The 23,491-nt window shown below is 37.3% G+C and overlaps 1 protein-coding gene across 50 annotated transcripts in view; it reads left to right on the top strand.

Moving 5' to 3' along the window:
- Nucleotides 1–23,491, top strand: part of RBFOX1 (RNA binding fox-1 homolog 1) — a 1,167,105-nt gene that overhangs the window by 1,108,614 nt on the left and 35,000 nt on the right. For 46 of the 50 annotated variants that reach the window (XM_077786836.1, XM_031506137.2, XM_031506136.2 and 43 more), the window contains 2 exons: nt 10,399–10,531; nt 18,905–18,944. In XM_077786836.1, coding sequence (XP_077642962.1) covers nt 10,399–10,531; nt 18,905–18,944 — 173 coding nt within the window. The remainder of the gene's footprint in view (nt 1–10,398; nt 10,532–18,904; nt 18,945–23,491) is intronic. The other 4 variants (XM_031506144.2, XM_031506145.2, XM_031506143.2 and 1 more) reach the window with 1 other exon arrangement.

Below are 23,491 nucleotides of genomic sequence, written 5' to 3' on the forward strand. Positions count from 1 at the left end.
ATACCAAGAAAATTACACAGGGAAAATAGAAATTTTCAAAAGGTGATTCAAAGCGTGCTTCTGAGCTAAATTATTAGTGGAAGCATTTGGTTTGGAAACGTTGATTCTGTTGATTTTGTCACGTTTAATCTGTTGCACACATGTAATTACCTGAAAATTATACTGTAATGATGGCAGTTTGCTGCCACTCCAAGCAGGTGAAGGGTAGATGCTCCTGGCACTGGGTGTATCCTTCTTTTTGGGTTTTTTGTGTCAGCCATGACTGACCTCATCCAATCCAAATGGACATATATTGCAATGTCATCAATAATCCATTTGCTCTGATTTTATTGTTGTAGTTTTTCTTAATTTAACTGTTTGGCTGGCTTGCCATTTTGAATTAGAATATGGGTCAGGAGCAGTTTAAAAAATGAGTATTCATGTGGTATAAATAATTTGCCAGCGCTTCAATATTTCTGAATTGAATGTAGAAAGGTTCTGCAAACTAAATTTTTAATTGGTCTGTTTTTTCTTGTGCTAAACTGGAATGAAAGTCACTTCATCACTGATAAAATATAGATCAGTGCATTGTATTTACATCTTGGTGGTTTTTTCTGCTTCTTATTGCTTGGTAGGAAGCAGGTGGAGCACCCCTGCAAAGGAGGCTGTGATTAGGCCATTAATTAACCAAATTAACCATTGTAGGTCTGCCTTTTCTGACTGAGGGTGCAAAAATCCTGCCAAAGGGAAATGTGCATACATCTGAGAGGAGCAATCCCATGCATGATTTCCAGGCTACAAAAACCTTATTATTGAACATATAGGGGTCAAACTATCTTTTGGTGTAATTCCTGAATTAATTGCCTTTATTTATGAAGAGAATCACCCAGTAGTAACCATGAAAAATGTGCTAATTGCCCTTCCCATTTGTATGTTGAATACAGTGTGTTTAAGTGAAAGCTTAAATAAAGAAGATACCAATAGTAAGCAGGAAGGGAATGGCTTTCCCTAATTCCCTCCCTGATGTACAGAAGTGTACAGAAATGTTGGTGTCATCTCATGTTGAAGTGTCTTTAGAGGGTTTTTATAACCTGTTGTGTCCCATTGTGTTGGGCCTTGCTTTGATGCAGGACACCATTGATTTTCATGTAAGAGAAAGATAGTACAAAATTAAAAAAAAAAAAAGAAAAATTATATTAATACGCATTGCATTGCATTATTGATTTAAGTATCATCCTGTTTTTAACTGTAAAGAGAACCTCTTTCAGGTATTTTTGGTTTGGTTTGGTTTTTTGTTTGTTTTTGGTTTGTTTTGTTTTCTTTTCTTTTTTTTTGCTGGTGTTGCCTGAAATTCCCCCTACAGTATTTTTGGTGTTCTGTATTGTCTTTCTGTGACTATTTTCAGGATAACACTCGTTTTACCTCCTGTCTATTCATATTTTAAGTGATTACTTACTTATAAGTCATGACTAAAATACATTGTGTGAATCCAAAATCTGTAAATGTGGCTTTTGTTTCACTCCCACAACTGTGTTTTTCAGGGCCTTGCTGTTTACCCTCATTCTTCTGTTGGTCTGTTTGTGGTCTGTCAGTGAGTCTGAACTAGCAGGCTTAGGAATTTTGGAAAGAGAGACACATCCTGAATTATTTCACAGACTTTTTTTCCACTTATACACAACCCCACATGTGGGTAGTGGGAGATAGCTGGAAAGATAGTAAATTATGGAGAATATCTTTGTCCTTTAGTTCAAATAATAAAAACTGTGTGTGGCCAAGGACAGCTGGAAGCTCAGGTGCCTTCCCTTGGTGTTCTGCTGGTGGTGGACACACTGCGCTTGGCCACTGGGAGCACTGGTGACTAACCTGTCATTTAGGGCAAGAGGACTGGGCTTCCTCTTCTCAGAATGCAGCTAAATACTGACAATTACATGTAGTAATTACATTTACTGCGTACATTACATTTACATAGTGAGAATTACATTCAGTATTATCTTGCATCGTGTTCTGTGATGCAATTGTACATCAGAGCTCTTTGTGCACAGTTCTGGATGCTGCCTTCCCTGGCTCTGTACCCTGTAAGCTCTCTGCTGGTGTCACTCATTTTTAGTACTAGACCCTCAGTGTTGACTGTACATCTCAAATCATCCTGTCTCTCAGATAGCAAACTCTTAATTTTGTGCTTTTCAGCTTAGCTTGTAGGACTTGGTTTCAAATAAAGGCACACCTTATTTTCACTCTATTTTGTGATGGTTGTTACTGAATCATGGCTCTTGGAACTGTTCTGTGTACAGAAAAATTCAACCTGAATTTCACAGCTAATAAGTACTTCTTAAGAATTAACATTTTTAGTATCAGTATGACTTTGCAGGTGCAATTCTTTGTTTTGACAATTTTTCCTTTATGGTTTGGATTAGGTTAACAGCTGGGTTTTTCCTCTATTACTTTCTGCTTAAATTGCTCCCAATGCATTCTGGCAGTGTTCTTTTTACAGTTTAATAATTCGGTTGATCTTTAGGAATCCTTGTGTCATCTAAACAGTATTTCTTGTCACTATATAATTGACTTTCATAAACATTCAAATTACTAAATTTTGTCATCGCTTTATAGCAGTGCTACTCATCATCTCTTCATTATAGCAGTGCTACTTTTCAGCCTTGCACAACCATGGCCTTTTTCTTTTGTCTTGGAAGTGGTGCTTTGTTAGACACAGGGGATTTCTTCCATTGGCTTCAAACTTAGAGCTGTCCAATAACTGGGAACACCAGACAAGATATTGATCACTTTGATCATCTATATTTGAAGATTGTTCTTTAATTTAAGATCAAACGTGTCTTCTCTGATCTCTACTTTTTCTTTTCCTTTATGGCCTGGGTGCTTTTTTTCCTTCTGAGCTTTTCCTTCTGTTTTAGTTGTTTCCTTTTTCAAAAGCCAACTGTTCTTTGTACCTCACCTGTTTGTAATTTCAGCTATGCAGTACTCTCATTTTGATTTTAAGTACATCATATGTAATTTTATCACCAGTTATAGCTTTTTTTTAAATTCAAAGGTGTAGTTTGGTTTCATTACATAGCTTTTAAAAAAAAGTTCTCAATCATTTTACCCATTCCTTTGTATCCCTTCACATCCTCCATTTTCTTGTGCTTGTTCTTGGAAACCTCTTGATGTCTTAGGGTGATGTCAGGTGGCTGCATATGCAATCCAGTTAAAGAAGGGTGAGGTGTAAGGGAATTTCTGATAACCACAGAATCACAAAATGGCTGAATCCGAGTGGCTGAGGTTGCAAGGAGCCCTGGAGAACACATTGTCCACCCCTGCTCCAGCAGCAAAGCCTGCAGGCTCTCCAGGACCATGCTCAAACAGCTTGTGAGCATCTCCAAGGATGGAGATCCTACAGCCCCGCTGGGCAGCTGTGCCAGTGACCAGCCACCCTCACCTGGAAAAAGCTTAGGAAGGAAGATAAGACAGTTTTCAGGCTTGGGCATCAAGGTTTTGCTCAGAAGGTTATAAATTACTGGCATGTCATGGTAGCAATATACAGAGAAACCAAAAGTGGATTGTTTATTGGTACATGAGAAGAGAGGAAACAAAAAGAATAGACTTAAAATAATATCTACACTTAAAATAATTACAAGGATGTCAGCGTATCAAAGTCATTCAAATAACAGATCAATTAGATCTGAAAAGAACTTTATGATAAGTAGGTGAGAAGTTTTCTTTGAACAGTTAAGTGCCTTCCTATAATTTAACATAGGAATTAATAGTAGCTTGCTTTTTACTGAAATATTTAGTTTATGGGACTTTCTTGTGTGCATTTCATTATGGTTTGGTATGGAATAATTTAAAAATCTGATTCTTCCCATTCTGAGACTGAAATATTTGAAAATTTAAGTTTTAAAGCAGTTGTCTGTCCCCTTTTGCATGTACCTCAGTATAAAAAGTTTCACGACATTTACATGAAATTTGGTGCTAATTTGGATTTGACAGGAAACTTAATGCAGTAGTGTTATGTAAAGGGATTCAATTACAGTGTGCAGTGTTTTGTAAGTAACTGTCTTGCATAAAAAAGTTAATTAATCAGAGCTGTGTCAATTTCCTTGTGCCATGTCAATTTGCAGCAAGGTAATTAATCACTAATCGCCCAGCATGCAGCAAACTAAGGGACAATCCATGAGTCATTTGTTGTTATTTTTTTCCAAATAAATGGCACACAGAGCCATGAAGAAACACATCTTGCCTTTCATAATATTTTTATCGACAGTTTTGCATGTTGTAATAGACTGCAGCAACAAGCAGCTGTAGTTCAATGGAATATGAATATTAAAGAAACAAATGAGAGCAGATTTATAGGCCATTGCTTTTCTGTTATGTCAGTTTTGAGATTACACTGAGCAAATGAACAGTGAAAAATTACTCTTCCATGTGGAGAATGGTGATTAGACTTGTACATTAATTAGAGATTTTTGTTTTCCTTTTTAATGCATTTCAAATGAGAATGTCCTATAAGTAGGGGTTTCTCCAAAATACAGATTTATTCATTCCTAAACAACAGTGTATAATTCCGGCATGTAATTTTTTTTTTTTTTTTTTTTTTGCAATGGTAAGGAAATAATTGGTCTATAATTTTAAAAATGGTTAGAAAGATAAATAGCTTGTGAAAGAAAGAAATAGAAGTGACCAATTGTAACTCTGTTTGATGTGTACAGGAAATTTCCTTTGAATGCAGTTAATTCACAACTAGATCCCAGGGAAAATCATCTCTCAACAGTGGCAGGAGAAGTATTTTCAGCCTGTAATTTTAAACACTGTGAACTTTCTAAATATTTCTTTTTTTTACCCTGAATTTGAAATATGTGTATGTACATATATTTATATATAATTTAAATACCTTTTCATGTTAAAATCTTTATTAACAGAGCTTACATTTTGCTTGCAGTGTGCTTTGGTCTGTGTATTTAAATGCACAAATCCTCTTTAGCACAGTGTTTATAATTCATTCAAAGAATGCCACTTAATAACACTTATTACTATTACAGTGAAGGGAGAACACAGCACACATTGGGATAAACTGCTGATTCTGTTCCTGAAATCTCAGATAATATCATATAGATTATTCTGCTTAGCCTTTCTCAGCATGCTGCCCATTATATCTCTTTGTTTTTAATTTATTGTGTTTCCTCGACGGGGATCCTCCTGAACTATGGGCATGATGTAAATGTGTCTCCCTGTCTTTCTAGCAGTTCAACTGTGCCGCAGTAAATTAGCGATAAACCGATTCAAACACGACGGAACATTCAAACACTTCACCATAAAACATTTGCAAACTCTTGGTGGCAGATGACCTGCTACTCTGTGCAGAGGAGGAGAGATTAGGAGTGATGAGAGGTAGATCTGCTCATCCATTTTGATGGCACACCTTTCTTGGGGCATATGGCACCCTCATACAAATTCAAACCGCAGCACAAATGTGAAGAATAATTGCCCATTAAAGTGGCTGTATATTTTTATGACTTTGATACAAAATCTGCCCCCTGTTGTCTTTTGCATCTGCTGCTCTTTCATCTATCCCATAGCTTTAAAACTTTAATACGCAGTGTATAACCCTTAAGTATTTTTTGCCAGGTTATATTCCTCTTCTTGGGAACTCATGCTTTTCATTGCTCCTTCAGTCTTTGTTTTTCCAGGCCTGCGTTGAGATGTGGTGCCTACAAAGTGCACCTCCCTGTCATGTTAATTTAATAAAAGATTAGTAAAACAAATGCTTATATTACATCTTCAGGGAGAAATTAAGATTTGATTAAATTTCATCTGTGAACTCAAAGATTAAGTTTTTCTTCCTTATGCTCCTATTTGATTTTTCTATAAAATCATTAGTTATCTAAATTTTGCTGATACACTACTATGAATCCTGTTTATTCCAATTAAACTGCTTAAATGTGGCAATTTGTTGGCCATATTTCATGTTTGAGATTTAAAATTAAGTTCACTGAAGTGACAGTGATTCCACATTTACAATGTGCAAGAAGAGAAAACTTTGTAGACAATATTAATTCAATTAATACATTTTAAAATTGTATCCCCCTAAGTATAAAAATAGAACAAACAGGTTTAAAAAAGAAATTGTACCACCATAATGTTCTTAAAACAATTTCATTTAGGCTGTAGTTGATGATTTGTCTGATTTTGGATAATTATATTAAGGAAAGACAAAGATTTCTACAGCATATTATTTATCCTCTGATTTTTTAACTTGAAAAATTAAAATTGCTGAGTGACTGTAGGAGCTGCGTTTTGTGGTTGCAATCTCATTCATATTTGAATAGCAGAATGAATATCTACAGAATGGATGAGGCCATTAGATGAAAATGTAAGTTGTTTTCTATGGCTTGATGTTTGATTATGTATCGTCCTTAGAAAAGTCTTTATTTCTATAACCTCATGTTATCATCTCCTATCATCAATGTGCATTTGGAGAAATCTGCCTTTTCTCAGTCACATATCAGAAGAATTGCAGTCATCAAATTACTTTGATGAATTTAAGCTACTTTTGCTTAGAAGTGGGCTCAGATGCTTCCCTGCTGAGAGTCAAACACATTCTCAACCCCATTATAATAGCATTTTCACTGACTGGGTTTCAGCAGCTTGGCACTGAGGCACTAAGGAAGGCTGACCTACAAACTGTAAGTCATTAAAACCTCTACTCCTCCTGGCTACTATCTTCATTACTTTTGGGACTGGTTAATAACATTAAATACTTCCTGATGGGACAGCCCTTTTCATAAAATTCTTTTTATGAAGTCCATTCTTCAGTTGTGTTCTAATGCTGCCACTTCTGCTGGTTATTTTGGGGTGAGGATATTAAAAAGTTGGTAGCAAAATAAATTCCATGGTTGTTACATATTCCTACCCATCTGATTTCTCAGCTGGGCTGAAGGAGTGGTATGGGTTTTTTTCTGAACTCAAATCCAGGGCAACAAAACCTGTTATTTTACCTCTAATCTCAATCTCTGTTATTACTGCCTGAGAATAGAAAGTGTGTTTTAAAAGACTCTGATGTTCAGATAGACCCAAATCAATTTTTGGGATAAATTCAACTGTTAGATCTCACTTGATGGTAAGGCCTTGCAATGCCACTTTTAGTCCCATGTTTAGTTTCCATCGTGTCTGATCCTCTTCCTGACAGAGGTACACCTCACTGCTCTGCCTTCCACTAATTGCTTCTTAAGTTTTTTAGTGCTTTGCTTTACTTTAGACATTTCATGTATTATTAAGAGAGCAATGCAAGGCAAGCATAGAAAAACAATTACATTACTTCAGGCTTCTCATTCAAACTCATCCTTTGTGTTATAGATACTTTGAAAAGGATAAAAAAAAAAAAAATCACAGTCTTGTCTTAGCATCTCCCATGACTGCTGAGCCTCCCTTACAGGTTTTGGATTTGGTAAACTCTTATGGACTAAGTGATTCTCCCTGCTGTCTCTGTTTTCTCCCTTTTTCTCCTCTTTTGTTAAGAGAAAGCCTTTCTCATAAGAATATAATTTAAAAAAAAGTTATTTTTGACTTAATTGATAGGGCACTCTGCTTTTCCAGTGGCATTTATTTGTGGAAAGCATTCACTGTCAAAGATTTGAGGTCAATGACCCTCCTTGTAATTCTTTCCAACGTGTGACTGCCATGGAGAATAAAGAGAATTTAGGATAAATGCTCAGTTGTTGCAAAATATGTATCTTAATATGTCTGTGTGAAAGCTGGGTTGAATGGTACAATTCAAAGGAAAAAATGTTCACAAACCATGCTGGGGGTTCATTCTTAAACATAGGCAATTCCTTGGTGCTTCCCAAGAATTCTAGTTGGTTTTAATTCTTGCTCAGGACCCTAAAAGAACAACTGCTGTAAATATTGCCAAACATAGAATTCATTACAAAGAATTAATTACTGGAACAGAACTCTGGGCAGGACTTCCAGACTATATCGTGCAGTCGTGTTACATATGTCACATTGCTGGAGCTTATGCTGTTTTTGAGTTAGCTGGATTGTTTCTATCACTTCTGTTCTTCTTCTGAAAGTGTATTTTCTATCAATATTTAGAAAACTACAGATGCAAGCGAAGAAATGTTAAGGTGGTTTTATTGTTTTGTTTTTGGTTTTGGGTTTTTTTGGGTTTTTTTTGTTGTTTTTTTGGTTTTTTTTTTTTTTTTGTAATTGCCATTTAGGTCAGTGAAATGTCTCTTGATTTTGACAGTTTAAGAGTGTCCCTAAAGGCTACACTTTATCATTTAACATGTCCACCATTTCAGATATCAGTTTTTCCTGGCTGTACTCTCAAATGCATTTACACTCATTTGCTTAAGTAACTCTTCTGAGCACTGGTGTGTTGGGTTTGTTTCTTTTTATTTAGTTAGTTGCATTTTCTTTTTTAAGACACAAACTAATAATCAATTTTTTGGAGAAACTTACTTCTAGGAAAGCCTATGAGTTGGAAAGGAGTGATTTTTCTAAGGCAGGCAGACTGCAGCTGAGCATCACTCTTACACAAAGATATCTGCCCTGGATTAGATCAGTTCTCCATCCAGTCCAACACCTGTAACTGGAAAGGAGCAACAGCTGGATGAAAAAGGAAAAGAGAACTTATTAGACTGGAGGGAGTGGGTCTGTAATTCTCTGAACATTATATAAAACTGTATTTTGCATTTTACTCTGCATATTGCATTAATTTTTATACAAGGCTGTCGCTATTTACACTGGTCAATACTCAACCTTGTTGAATATGCAAAAGTATTTACAGCAGCCAGATTTCACATGGATGATTTATATGTTGTTTTCCTTAAAAGAAATATTTTCCAGTACAATTCCTTTAAGACTTAATGTAGTTGCTTGCAAAGTTATCAACAGAATATTGAGTTCTGCAAGTTCATCTTTATGATTTTGGCACTTTCCTTTTATACTCCTTATAAAATATGTTATTTGCACTTTCTAAGATGGATCTAATTTATTTGCATTCCCATAAGGTTGGTTTATGTTGTATCACAGGCATGTAAATCTTTGCAGAATTACTGTGTAACCTTTTTGTCGGAGGGAAGGACCTAGCAAAGCCCCAAAGCCACCACAGTAAAGCAGTAATAAAGAAATCAGCATAATTATGGTATTTGCCTTCACATGTTCAGCCAGCAAGATCTAAAAGTTGTGAATTTTTTCTTTTTTTTTTTTTTCATATTCAAGGCTTCTTTTAAAATTTGATGCTAAATGAGGGTTGAAATCAATTAATAGTCCGGATTTGAAAATTGTTATACAACATTTCCATTTGCTTGCTTTTTATTAGGGCTTTGCTAAACAATATTTGCTTCATTTTTTTTATTTATATACTGAAAAATTAAAATTAAACACAGTCAAGTACATTTGATGTACCTGATGCCAACCTGATGATGTAACCTGAGCTGGATTTGATTTCATTGATTTCATCTCACTGATGAATTCATTCAAGAAATACCTGTTCAAACATTGGTACACAATACATGTACAAAGGAAAAGTGAAGTAATGAAGCACTGCTTAAAAAACTGGCAGAGAAATCAAAGTGGGAAGTTTTGTTTTTTGTTTTGGGGTTTTATTATTATTTTTTCAATTAAAAAGTTATGAAGAGAGAAGTTTTACATAAGGAAAGCCTCTAATGTTGTATTACTGTTCAATTGCTGGTTAAAATATTTTAAGTCTCACATGGAATGGTAATTAATGTTCACAGATCCAATGACAATATAAAAATGTCTGAGTTAATTTCATTGTTACATGATTAAGTTATTTCTATTTGGTCTGAATATTACGTGGATTCAGAGGTATTCTTAAGATATACAACTTTTGCCTTTGAAGGACTGAAAGGTACTGTTATGTACATGGTGCAACCCCAAAAAATGAGAAGAGAGAGGAAAAACTCTCCTTGATTTATTATACAGTTAAGAGCTGGTTAATAATCCAACTCTCAAACAATAGCAAAGCTCTGTTCATTTGGCAATATCACAGGATAATTTAGATGACTTGAGGTCACCTAAGTCTCTAATGTCTCACCCCCACTCAAAACAGGGCTGACTGTAGAAGACAGATCCAATAATGTGATGCAAATATCTCTGACATTATAAATTTGAGCCTGAACTTGGACCTCGGGAGTCTCCTGGTAGTAGTGCTGGCTGAACCAGCCACCACTCTTTTCATTAGCGTCTTCTGAGAAACTCAGAGCCATAAATAACACTGCCATCCAAATTCCAAATTTGCCGCCCGCTCTTTGCGCGCAGAGATTGGTGCAAAACGACGAGCTAGAACACTTTGGCGACTCCCTCGTCCAGCTACAGGCAGGATTTTACACCATCACAACCCCACTGCTTGCTCCAGAGTGTGGGTGCTGCTCACTGACCCGTTCTTTTTCCCTTCTGCAGTGCCAGGATTTCCCTACCCGGCTGCGACCGCAGCCGCCGCGTACAGAGGTGCCCACCTACGAGGCCGAGGTCGCACGGTGTACAACACGTTCCGAGCAGCGGCTCCCCCTCCTCCCATCCCAGCCTACGGCGGGTAAGGAGCTCTGCTTCCCTCACCTCTGGCTCACCACGGATCCCAGGAGCCTGGGCACCGTTCCCAGCCCTGCCGCATGCGGCCCGTGCCTGCCCGGCACCCGCGCCTCGCACGGCGCCTTGAAAAATGACTGTAATTTGTACTGCCATGCTTGGTGGCCTTAAGCATTTCAGATGTCACATATTGTTATGTAAATGCTCCCGCAAACGGAACGCTCCGGAACAGGGAGATTGTTTCGGCTAAAGGTATATTTTTGATGATCGCAAACATCTGGTTATTAAGGAGGTTGGATCGAGTTAACTTCTTTTTCTTCAAATCGCCTGCTGAAAGTTGTCTCTGCACCTGAAGGCTTAGTGCTGTATTTTTTTTTTAATACTGATATATATATTTTTTCCTTGCAGTTTGCTTAGTTTTTCTAGTTGCCATTTTTGCCATGATAGAAATCTGGGGTTCTCCTCTCAGGACCATGGGTTTTATGTACGTTTGCTTAAATATAATGCCTTAAGGTTTTGCTGTCAGTGACCTGCATTTACTAAAACCAAGTAGTACACTAAGGAACTAAGAAGAATTCATAGTATTAATTTCTAGTAACTCTATATCTTCTTTATTTTGGAAGATTGTTTTACGTATATTTTTGGGAGAAAGAAAAAATAAACAGTTTTTCCTGTGGCTCTGCAAACGCTGACACAGAAAGGCTTTGTATGCTTCATGTAACACAAAAACCCTAATAATATTAGCAAAAGATTTTCATCTGTCAAGAAATTGGAAAATATATAAAATCAGAAAACTTAGCAGATCCTAGGCCAGAGCAGTATTTTGTTATAAAAATTTGATTTGCCACTACCTCTTTGTAGAGTTGCTAGATCTTTCTGGGAAGGGGTCAGGTTGGTATGGGCATTGAGAGAAGGTGAGCTCTAGCTCTCTCTCTCTCTCTTTTTCTCTCCCTGCCCTCTCTGAAATCCTGTTCAGCAGCCCCTTGGCCCCACTGGGGATGTCCCCCTTGTGCAGGAGCTGCCAGCTCAACCCCTGTCCCCCTGCTCCATTCCAGTAGGTGACGGGTGTCCTGCACCAGTTCCCACAGTTTCTCAGTAAACCTTGCTTCCATTAAGCCAAAAGGAGCAACTTTTTCCAGACAAATTTGCTAATCTTATCAGTCAGCCTTTCGCCTGAGTTTTCAGGGATTTATTTATACAGGCAGTTTGACCATTCTGTCACATTGGGCAATTATTATCTCAAAGAAATTAGATATTCTAAAAACTAATGTAAAAAATCATGCCACAGAATCAGGTTATTTTGTAAAAGTGCATTCTGTTGATTTATTTGAGTGTTTTGTGTAGTTTATTAAGAAAAACAGTATTACCACTACTGGAGGAAGGCACTTTTCTGACGTTTGCCTGAATTTGGGCAAGGATGGTGTCCCACCACAGTTATCCTTCTGCTGCCACACTCTCAGTCAGTCAGTCCAGGCATTTGCACGTGGCAAAGAAGGAAACAAGTTCAGAATGCCCTGTGTTCACATTTCAGTCAGAATTCCTCAGCTACCAAAGAGATACTGCATCTAAAGAAAGTGGACTCTCCATCTCCACCTTGTTTAAAAACAAATTCTGAAATTTGAACATAAAGTGCCATATGTAGTGAGATAACAAGGTGGGTCACTCAGTTTCCTCATGTCATTAACATCATACTTTAGTTAAATACAAAGTCACAAAGATATATACAAAAATAATTACCAACTCTGTGTGTGATAGTTTTTGAATTGGACAATACTTTTTGGTTAGTATTTGCAAAATAAGCCAATACTTTTTGCTGAGTAAATAACTTAAATTTGCCTTAATTTAAGAGGCCACATGTGGGTGCTCTATGTGTATATGTGTGTGGTGGTATATACATTATTATAATGAGTTCAGTGACTCAGTAGCAAGAATTCCATTTCCAAGTGTAGCATATGTATCTCCTCATGTAATTGTACTGCTGATTGCCAGCACCTTTAGCAGCAACTTAGATGTGTAAGCACAGAGAACTCCTGCTGTAAGTCAGTGCAGAGGTTCTGCAGGCAGGTCCAGCAGGGCTCCAACTGAACTGGTTTCCAGGAGCTCAGCTCAGCACTCCCACTGCTCTGCAGGGTGGTTGGACAGGCTGGCTGGAGCTCATTCCCTTCATGCTGGTGCCAAATCCGGCTTCAGAGGCAGCCCTGAATTGTCACAGGTCCCATCATCTTGCTCTGATGCCTTCCAGGTGTCTGCCAGGAACTCTTCCTAAGCTGGGGCTCACCTTGCCACCAAACAGAATTTGACACTGCAAAAGGTTTCGCTTACTAAGCCCTGTCTTAAATCATGTCGGTCTTAGTTCAGATTATTGAAGTTTCTCCATCCACCCATGCTTTCCAATAAGTCCCTGCTCTCTGAATTGCCCATTTTGTAATTCATGAGTCTGTACAGAAATCACACATATCTCTGTTGCACTGATCCACAGCTGGGGTAATAAAGCTTTATTTTCCCTTAATTTTTTTGGGCTGGCATATTAGATCTCATGTTGGTATCTTCACTGGTACGAGAGTGTAAAGTGGAATTGCTGAATGATTCTTTGTTCTCTGCTCACCTATTCTATCCTGGAACCATCAAAGAAACAATAAGGAATTTCCATTGGAAAAAAATCTGTGATCAATGAAAATAAGACAATGTGGTTTTTGGTCACAATGTAAATAGAAGTTAAGGATAATTAATAAGATAGTAAAGAGGTCATAGAGAATGAATCAGCTTAGAGAAGGACGCAAACAACTTGGAATATAACTTGTTGATAAGAAAATTTGAGTAAGTTTTGAATGCTGTTCTGCAATCAACTTAGTAGCAATTTATTATTTTTAACTCAAGGAAGGGGCCCAGCCTTACAGCCAAGTAAACAGTTTTATACTTAAGTATTTTCAGTCATTAAAAAATTACACATTTTCCATAATGACAGATATAATCTTGATAATAAATTTACATTAAAATCCATCAATGTTTAATTAGAAAACATATTTCAAGAAAGAATCTGCATGTAGTTACAAAATATAAAGCTGAAGATTGCAACTACCTCCTTTATTTTTCTTTTATTTCATTAACCTTAGATTTTGATCTACCTCCAGGTCTTGTGGTCATAAGGCAGGATGAGTTGTGGTGGTTCCTGTTGAAAGGTGTTGTCTGCTGTGCCTCCCACTTACTGGGGAGCAGCAGACAGGCTTTGCTAGGTCCCAGGGAAATTGCTGGGTATAACCCTATTTAAGGCCATTATTTTCTTATAAATCAAAGAATAGCACATGTGCTTTAAAATGTGTCATTTGAAAATGGAATTACTGTTTATGAGATACATGGCACTACCCCAGTAATTAATGGATCCTTCACTTCTGATTGAGACTTTTCACAATTCCTTGAGATAGTATCTTGTTTATTAGCTCATGGAAAGTATTTCACTTTTAGCATCTGTGTCATCACCTCTAATGCCTTGGAACATGAGAATGTGCAGCTGACTTATAACTACATATAATTAATTTATGTATCTTAAACCCCCCTGACACTGAAATGGGGAATAAAGCTTGGTTTATGTGAGAATGCTGAAACGAAAATTTAGAGTTTGGAGATCTGCACTGCATGGGGAGCTTAAACTCAAAATGGTGCAACAGGAGAAGGAAACGAGAGATATTTAATCTGTTTCAAGAAAACCCAGTCATGGTCTGTCTGGTAGTAGAGCAGTAGTAGATAGCAGGAGTAGTGAAACTAATGAGGAGCCTTTCTGTTTCAGCATCCTATGCTTTAAATTCTTCACAAGTTTAGTGTGTGATGACTTTGTCTTCACATTCCCTCTCTGCTCCTTTCAGCTCTGATGAAGCTAACAGAGAATTAGCTTTCAGTCTCTATCTCCTCCTCTGCTGTCTTTCCTGGGAAAGCAGGGGAGAGAAATATGCTTTTTTCTCTTTGAAAAGAACAGTTAAAAAAACCCCAAACCCAACCCTAAATAGAATTGCGACTTTGTGGGGAGTGTGAAGGAGAAATAACAGAGACTATTCAGAAGCTGTTCCTCTTGTTAAAATAAACATTCTCGAGTGCTACTTTCTCACTGATTCAAAATGAAAATACAGCTTTATTTTCCAACCCTTATGCTGAATTCTAAATTTAAGAAGATTAGCATGAGCTACTACATCTACTCTGGTTGTTATGGGCTTTTCCCACTATATTTGCTCGGGCTCATGTAAACTTCCCCTTACTTTGGACTCTGTGTGTCTGTGCAATTGTTGGAACAAAAAATGGGTTTTGCCAGGATATATTGATTTATGTCTGCCAGCTTTGTTCTCTGCAGCAATGCCCTCAGTCAATATCACAAAGCAGAAAATGTAACTTGTCCATGGCAGAAACTGTTGAAACTCTAAATGCAATAAGCTGGAATTAGAGAATATTCTAAAAAGTTGAAACTACCTCTTAAAAATGTTTCAGTTTGATGTTTGCAGCACTTAAAACTCTGTTATTAGAGTGTGGAAAAGTGTTGCTTCAATTCTGTCTTTGGTTTAAATAAGGCTGTAGCTACACCTCTTGCATCATTTGTCTCATGAAGGCCCCAGATAAAGGGTTCATGTTAAAGATGATTTCCAGACCAGGAGCTGGACAGTGTAAGGCAGTGAGGGTGACCCTCCCAGCAAGCAGAAAACAGAGAATTGTTATTCTGATGGTTGTGCTGGAGAGGTAATGGTGAGCTGGTGCCCAGGAAGGAAATCAGGGTGTGCTGCTCGTTTTTTCCCTTGCATCCAGCAGTCTGGGTGGGCTGCCCTGGGCAGGACGTGTGCCCATGGATCCTCAGCTGCTGGGGAGTTTCTCAGCCAAGCTTTGTGCAATCAAGGGCTGTCTTTTTATGTCATTGATAGATTATTCAACTCAATGCTTTTGAAAGGTGAGGACAGAAAAATGATAATGAAGACAGATGTAGTTCTCCCAGGATATTATAAAGGTGGAAGATAAACTAGTAAAGAGTTTGTGTTAATGTACTTGCAATGTACATAATGTATTGATTTTGTTAATGTAGTTATAAAAAGTGATTATAAGACATGGAGACTTACAGGAGCTAAACCCATGAAAGTCAGATGTATAATATCTGATGAGGAAAGAGTTCTCTATTTAGCTAAAATTAATTTCAGGAAATGATTGCCACATACGCTATTATTTAGATACACATTTTCTTATTAAATCAAGATTTCTCACTTCTCTGAGTTTTCCTTAGCACAGTAAAATAATCAAATGCAAATGAATAAATCCCCCAAATTTCTTCTTTTTAATGCCTTCAGGAAGCACATTCACATATCCATTCCTTGAGTGAAGTAACTCAGATTTCAGTAATGTGGTTATTTAAAAACCCTGTGTTGTTTTACAAGGAGCACAAGACTTACCTGCCTACCAGGATTTTTTTTTTTTTCTTTTAATATAAAGTGCAAAAGGAGCTGTGGTAAGATGGGTCTCTGTGTGATGCCTTCAGTCTCTTCCCAAGCTCAAGACATCCCCTTTGTTTTCTGCCTAGAGTCTCAGAGAGAGAAAAAGGAATGATAAACCGAGCAAATTAAACCAAGTTAACAAAAAAAACCCAAAACAAAACAAAAAAAACAACAAACAAAAAACCAAAATAAACCCAAAAACACTTGGAAATTTATATACTAAAGGAAGGAAAAGCAAAACTTAGTGCCTGGTCATTTTCACTTTGCACTTCTGATGAAGGGTGCTGTTAGAAAATGCATTTGACTCTACTAGCAAGATTCAATCAGGCATCAACAAATAACAAGGACTCTGAATAGAGGAAATATTCTCTGAAAAATCTATTTAAGTGGGAAGAATTACTTTTCCTCTAACTTCAGGAGAAGCAGAAGGGTTTTTATTTAATATTACTGTCATAATGCAAGATCACAGAGAGGAAATAAGATAAAATCAACTGATTTTTTTTTGTAGTGCAAGTCCTGCTTGGGACTGTTATACTCATTTTCCTGATTCTGTCACTTCATCTTAATATTGGCCGTGTCTAATGATAGAGTTATGCATATATGTCTCATTTTAGTGATGGGCGCATTTTTCATCATAGTATTTATGAAGTGGTTTCATTTAGAACTCAAAATAAGTTTCTGTCTGTACGTGACTGGAAGGAAGACTGGAGTGGATGAATGAACCTGTCCAAGATTACAACCAGCTGCACTTAGGAATGAAAAATTTATCAGCTTTATTCATCTTTGCTGTATATCCACAGATCACCAAGCGGAGGAAGAGAAAAGTTTCCCTCTCTGACACATGCTTTCTCAGAAGCATTATTTTCTGAAGAGCAATGTTTAACAGTAATTGAGAGTAGGATGTTTGAATGTACAGAGGGGGGTTGGCCTCAGCTGGCTGCCAGACCCTCACCCAGCCATGCTCCCCTTCCTCTCTCAGAGTACAGGGGGAGAAAGGAGGATGGGAAAGCTCTTGGGTTGAGATAAATACAGGGACATTTCCTGCCAATTGCCATCATGGGCAAAACAGATTTGACTTGAAAAATGAATTTAATTTGCTATTGAAGTGCGGTTAGATGGTTATAAACAGACCTAAACCACCTTCCCCCATCTCGTTCCCCATCTCCAGCAGGAGTGGCACAGGGATGTGAGGACCAAGGGTTGGGGCTGTGGGGTCACAGTAAACTCAGTAAACTCAGTATTCTTTGTGTGTCATCTCATCCCAGTCCTTCCATGCTGTCTGTGGTTGTGTGCTCCTGCCTCACAGTCGTGTAGAATGCTTTATTTCTTATGTGCAAACAGGTCAAGAAAAACATGGAAAGTTTTAAAATAGCCAGAGTATCCAAACCAAAATGAAGGTATGCTGCAGTGTAAGTAACAACCTCTCTGAAAGCTGCCAGTGTAGACCAGGTTTTGCATATTTTGCTCTGCAGACATAACAAATAGAAAAATATATGTGTAAAGGTCTGATCCTACTGAAACAAATGGCAGACACTCTGATTTAAGTAGAGCTAAGTTTTCACCTGCTATTATTCCATAGCCAGCTTTTCTCACCAGTGTGATTTTAATCCATGTTGTTGTGTGCATGTGTGCATATTTATGATTTTCTCAAGTGATTCTTACTTACACACAAATCAGCTTAGCCCTTTGGTGTTTGGTCACTGACCTCAATAGATCAGTTATATCTCTGGCATCAAAATTCTTGTTGGAATTGCAAAATGGCTTAGGCTAGCAACTTGGTAATAACTATTATTATTTTCATAAATTGAAAATATTGTTGCAAAAAAACCCTATTGTTTAATTAGCTCACGTGTTTAGCCCTTGAAACAGCTTGGGTTGAGTCTGATACTGGAAATACACATTTCAGGCTGCACAATTGCCAAATGGATGTAAAATTGCAGGAATGACCTAATGGGTGTAATTGTTAGGCCACTGTTGTGCAGTTGGAGTTTTATTTAGTGTAATCATTTAATCTGTCTCTGTCATACTGTGTCATTTATCCTGGAGGGTTTAGAATCTTCCACTGTTTACACTGATGATTGATCTTAGCTGAAATGAGACCATCTCTGAGTGAACTGGTAACAGCAATGTTACCACAGTTTTTTGAGAGAAGCAGTAGTAATGTGTCCAACCAACCAAACCAGGGGAGCTCAGAACCACTGGCATGCTTGCCAAAGCTGTAAAATGCTCAAGTAGGCAAAGTGTTGTTTTTTTTTTTTTTCATAAGAATAGCACCCTGAAATTCTCAACGACCAGCTGTCAGTATTGGTGATGTGCATCGAGCCAACAATGCAGTACCTGTGGGTTCTCTCACCTCTGTGTAGACTGAATATTGAGATTTGAGCCAGTAGATAGAACACCACCAGTGTAATTATCTCACCAACTCCTCTCACCATTTAACCTTAGGCTGTGTTTTGTTTGCCATCTAAGTAATGAGAAGTAACCCTTTCTTTCAGAGGGCAGCATACTTGCAGGATGAGAAAGCAGTGGTTTAAGAGTTAGCTTTTTGCAAGGGTATTGAAACTGGATGTAGGATTGGCCCACTGAAAATTTTTATAGGCAAGAAAAAACGCTGTCAATATGTGACCTCTTAAAACTAAAAACAGGGGAAGAAAAAAGCCCCAAACTTTATCAAAAAGTCTTCCAATCCTGCCATGCTTTGCCTTTGACTAAGCATTTGGCATACTTGATGAGATGATGTATTTGGTCCAGGTTCACTTCTGATAATTACTACCAACCTCCTTAACCAATGTGAAGGGTGCCTTCCTTCCCCTCCCTTCTGTTCTTGTGAGAGACTAACCTCAGCTGTGCAGGGGTTGGTGGCATTTGCATGTGGAAATGCACTAATATGGATGTTTTTCTTTGTGTGTGCATCCTTGCAGTGTTGTATACCAGGATGGATTTTATGGTGCAGACATTTATGTAAGTATTCATTGATGTGCATGCTGTCCTTGTACATTACCAGAGTCATTCTTTTTACAAGTTTGCTGCCTAGCTTGACTCTGTTTTGTCTATTTACCATCCCTTGCCTGTCAGAAAGAATTGAGAAGAATATCTCTCACATTGGAAGACCTTTCTGTTCATTACATCTATCATTGTTCAGTGGAGCTGAATTAACTCTTCAATCAAATGCTGAATGAATGCAAAAAGATGTGAAAAATGTGTGTGCGTGTGGAGGGGCGTCTCCCTTCGTAATTGAATTTAAAGAAAAAATAAAGCAAAGCACAAACATTCTTTTGCAAATCTCCAAAAGCTCTTAAAAAAAAAAAAAAAAATCAAGGCAAGCTGAGTATTATTAACACTTGAAGTATGAAAGTACTTTATGGAGAGATACAGGTTTCCCAAATCCAGCCACCACTGGGAATGTGTAGATGCCATGGTGATAGTAAAGCTTAATGGCATAGTAAGTTTAAGATATGGCAATGTTTGTCTGTAATCTGAGTAGACTGCCAAAAATTGCACTTCTAGAATCCACTAATTTCAGTTTAAAGATGGAGAGAGACTGCTCACAATACAAGTGGATAATTTGCTAGGAAAGATTCATAGTCCTGGATCCATTATTATCTATGCACCTAATTGTTCACCAATTTCATCTTCAATAATATGTTTACTGGGTTTTTTTTGCTATTTTTTTCAAGTTTTCATACTTTTTTTCTTGCCAACTTTTTTATCCTGAATGTGTGCAAAGAGTCTCCATATGTCTGAGTATGCAAGAGGTTTCAGGGGGTTGAGGCTAAATTTCACCCAAAAATACATTAGTATATATATACCTTATGTGTAGATGTAAAATATTTCACTGATAGTAAGCAATATTAAGTTTATTATTCTTTTGATAAGGCAATCTGCTTCTAAATTACAGGTATCATCTTTGTTTCACCAGAAAACTTTCTGTAACCTACTTGTTTTGTTTCACTTGAGATAAAATGAGATGGATGAGTTGAAATTTGTATCAATATTAAAAATTAAATAGGCAATGCTAGGAAACATCCCTTGTGTTCATTATCAGCAATCTTCTAAGACTATTCCAGAGGGAGCAGATTTTTGTCAGTAAGTTTTATATAAAGAAGGAAACCAATTTGAATTTATGGATGAAGTAGGTTTTGTTTTTCTGATGGAGGTAGAAAGGTTGATCCTTATCTGAAAATTCATTTGTGCAGCTTAAAAACATATTTAAAATGAATCAGCAAGGGTTAAAGCCCTCTCCCTATGTACTTATGTAGTCAGTGATGTTATCAGTAAGATATAGTTTACAACACAAGGATCACCCCTGGCTAAAGGTTTGCTCAAGCCAAAGAAGTGGCTCTGACCTCACCCAAACACGCTGCTGCCCAATTTGTGAGCTGTACAGGACACGTGTTACATGTGGAATTCCTTCAAGTGTGGTTTCCAGTTGTCATGTTCCTTCAAACCATCCATTTTACATCCATTTTACCAACCCAGAAATCTGCAGGGCAACAAGACATCTTTTGCAGGAGGGCTCGGGGTGAGAGAAGAGGTGGGAACTAAATGTTACTGGAGCAGTTTGTAGGTTTGGAGGCCACTGCTGCTGAAAGCCAGGAATATCTCAGGGGTGATGGACAATACTATTTTTAAGTGGCCTCACCCCCTCTCACAGACCTCAATATTTTGTTTCCAAATACTGGAATATTGGTGATTTCAATGACAAAGATAAATAAATTACTAATTTCTAGTATAGCCTCAGTTTTGTTGTCTGCAACAGTTGTGTGCATAAGGAAATGGAATAACTACACTGCTTTTCACTCAGTTGCAGCCTCTTACTTCTGTTTGCATATTTTAGTTCTCTTAATGCAACAGAATGTTTATCTTTATAGCAGATGACAGAATTAAAACACTCTTCTGGAAATTTAGTTTCTTTATAATATACAAATCTTTTTTATTTTATAAATAATTTTTCTTCACATTTGTGCCTTCTTGCATATAAAGCATTTGCAGGGGAGGGAGAGAGAGAGAGAGAAAGAACTGACATAAATCAAATGAAACCTTAAAATTCACAGTGTATTAGTTCTTAGTGCAGCAGTTTGCAGCAGACCAAGTTATATATTAAATCCCAATTGTTTATGACATAGTTCCACTCAGCTTTTCATTTTAAGTGCAAAGCTGAAGCTTTGTGAAATGACATATGCTCTGTGAAAAAAAATGGAGAAAAAAACATTTAAACAATGTAGGGTTTAATGGTAGATTGGAGGGAAAGGAGCCTTAGAAATACCACAGAAAGGAAAACAAGAGGCACACAATAGTGAAAAGCCAGATCAAAAATGTGCATTAATGGGTACATCAGAGTGGGTTTCATCCTGCTCTGATTACACTGAGAAGCAATTGATGGACTCTGCTATTTTTTGCATAACTTGGGATCAACAGAGCCTCTGGTGAGAGAAACCACAGATTTAGGGTAAAGGAGGGAGGGGGGACACAAAAAGATACTGATTGGGAAAAAAACTGCAGGGTGAAGCAAGAACAGCAAATATCCAGCTCAATACTAACTATGGAATAGAAGAGATTAGGAATATAAAAAAAGGTGGGAAATACAGTCTAAAGTGAAAAATCAACAGCCATGATTCTAGATGTAATATAATATATTCTATATTTAATATAATTCTATATGGAATGTAATAATCCTTCTGAAATAGCTGAGCTATTGAATTCCCTTTTAAATGTGCCTTTGAGTAGGAAAAATAAAGGAGATTATTAGGAAGTAAGGAAGACCTTTTAAAATTAAGTATTGATTCACTAAGAGAAAAAGTCATTAAAAGAGAATTAAAGTTGCCTGCCAGCAAATATAGAAGTTCTTAGATGAAGATTGACACCTGTGAAAATAAGAAAATACATTTCACAAAATGAAGCAAAAAATAGTAACAGTCACAGAAATAGGCAGTTAGAATAATAGCTCTGCTTTATCTTAAATCTGTTCCTTTTTTATTTTTTATTACCATTGTCATAAAGAATGTTTTCAGAATATGTCAGTCATCAGTCCACACCTAAAATGTGGGAAGGCTCAGAAAATGAGAACCTTCCACACCCTGTCACCACCAGCTCCAGAAGCCTCCTGGTAATGGTTTAACCATGGCCATTAGTCAGTCTTACTGCTCACAGCAAGGTTTTCTAAAGTTCCCAGGATTCTGCATCTGTGGTACTGCAGCTGGAGAGAATACATGGTAAAATATACACATATAGGTTTTAACTTTTTTTTTTTTTTTTTTTTTTTTTTTTTTTTTTTTTTTAACTGCAAAGGGCAAGAAAAAGGCAGATTTTTATGGTTAGGGGTATGTAATGAGACTATTTCCTAATAGCTATTGCCATCACCTTTAGCTCAAAGCCAGGATGGAGTTGGGGATGGAGGATTTATTTGTTCCCCAAGGGAGAAGCAGAGGTAATTATCTAAGCAGCATTCCCCTGACCCCAGGTGAAAGTCCCTGGAAACCATTTGGTCCCCTGAAAGGCACTGTTCTGAGGTGAAAAATTAGGATTTGCAGGTAGCACTGAAGGTTTTCTTTCAAGAACCAAGGACTTTTTGTGTGTTTGCCAGTGGAAGGGTGTGCCATTCCCTGTGACTCACGGAAACAGAGCAAGAAGAGGAGAAATTGCTTTGCCAAGGGCAGAAGGGTCCCCAGGGAGCAGTGGGTTGTTCTTTCCACTGCTCTGTGTGCTGGAACACTCCATGATGCCTTTTTAAAGGTTTGGGTAGGTAGGGATGAAATGGCTTTTGATCTCAGCTCTATTTGTGATGTTAAAAGTACATTGAAAAAGGTACCAGACCACTTCTGGTGATTGCATTTGGCTGGGATTAGTGCAGGTGGTGCCTGGATATTTTACTAAGAGTTTTTCTGAGGCAGCAGCTACCTCTGGGAACATGATATAAAATTACTCCAAACCTTGCACACAGGTCAGGTCCACAATTTGAGCCAGCACAAATTTGAGTTGGATTGTTTATTTATTTTTAATTCTCCCAATCAAAATTTTACTCTGTGGGCAGAGCAAATGCTGTTTAAATCTCAAGAGCATGTGAGTGGAGGAAGATGAACTGACACGTTCTATATTCTGCAGCTCTGACTTTAATTCATGTAATTTTTAATACCATTCTTCTATTTGTAGTTAATAAGGCAGGTCTAATTCTCAATACTAGAGAAGGTTTAAAAACTTGATTAATTTATGTTCACAAAATACTCTGAGAGATCCTTGAGTGAAGGGAAGTATAGGAAGTATAAACTGAGGAAAATTAACTCTCAACATTCATATGAAATATTAAATAGGTAGCTAATAGGAAAAATATTCATCATTTAGAGTTACTTTGTGATTCATTATATCTGAGATCATGAGAAAAAAGTGACTTGACTATTTTTTGAGGAGGTGCACACATGTATACATGGTTTTATAGTCTCTAGATTTTGTCTGGGTAAATTTTTTGTGGAAATTAGCCTTATTGCAGATATAGACACTTTATTTGAAAATTC

Source organism: Lonchura striata, chromosome 16 (genome assembly GCF_046129695.1).
Source record: "Lonchura striata isolate bLonStr1 chromosome 16, bLonStr1.mat, whole genome shotgun sequence".
In the NCBI taxonomy this organism is placed as follows: domain Eukaryota; kingdom Metazoa; phylum Chordata; class Aves; order Passeriformes; family Estrildidae; genus Lonchura; species Lonchura striata.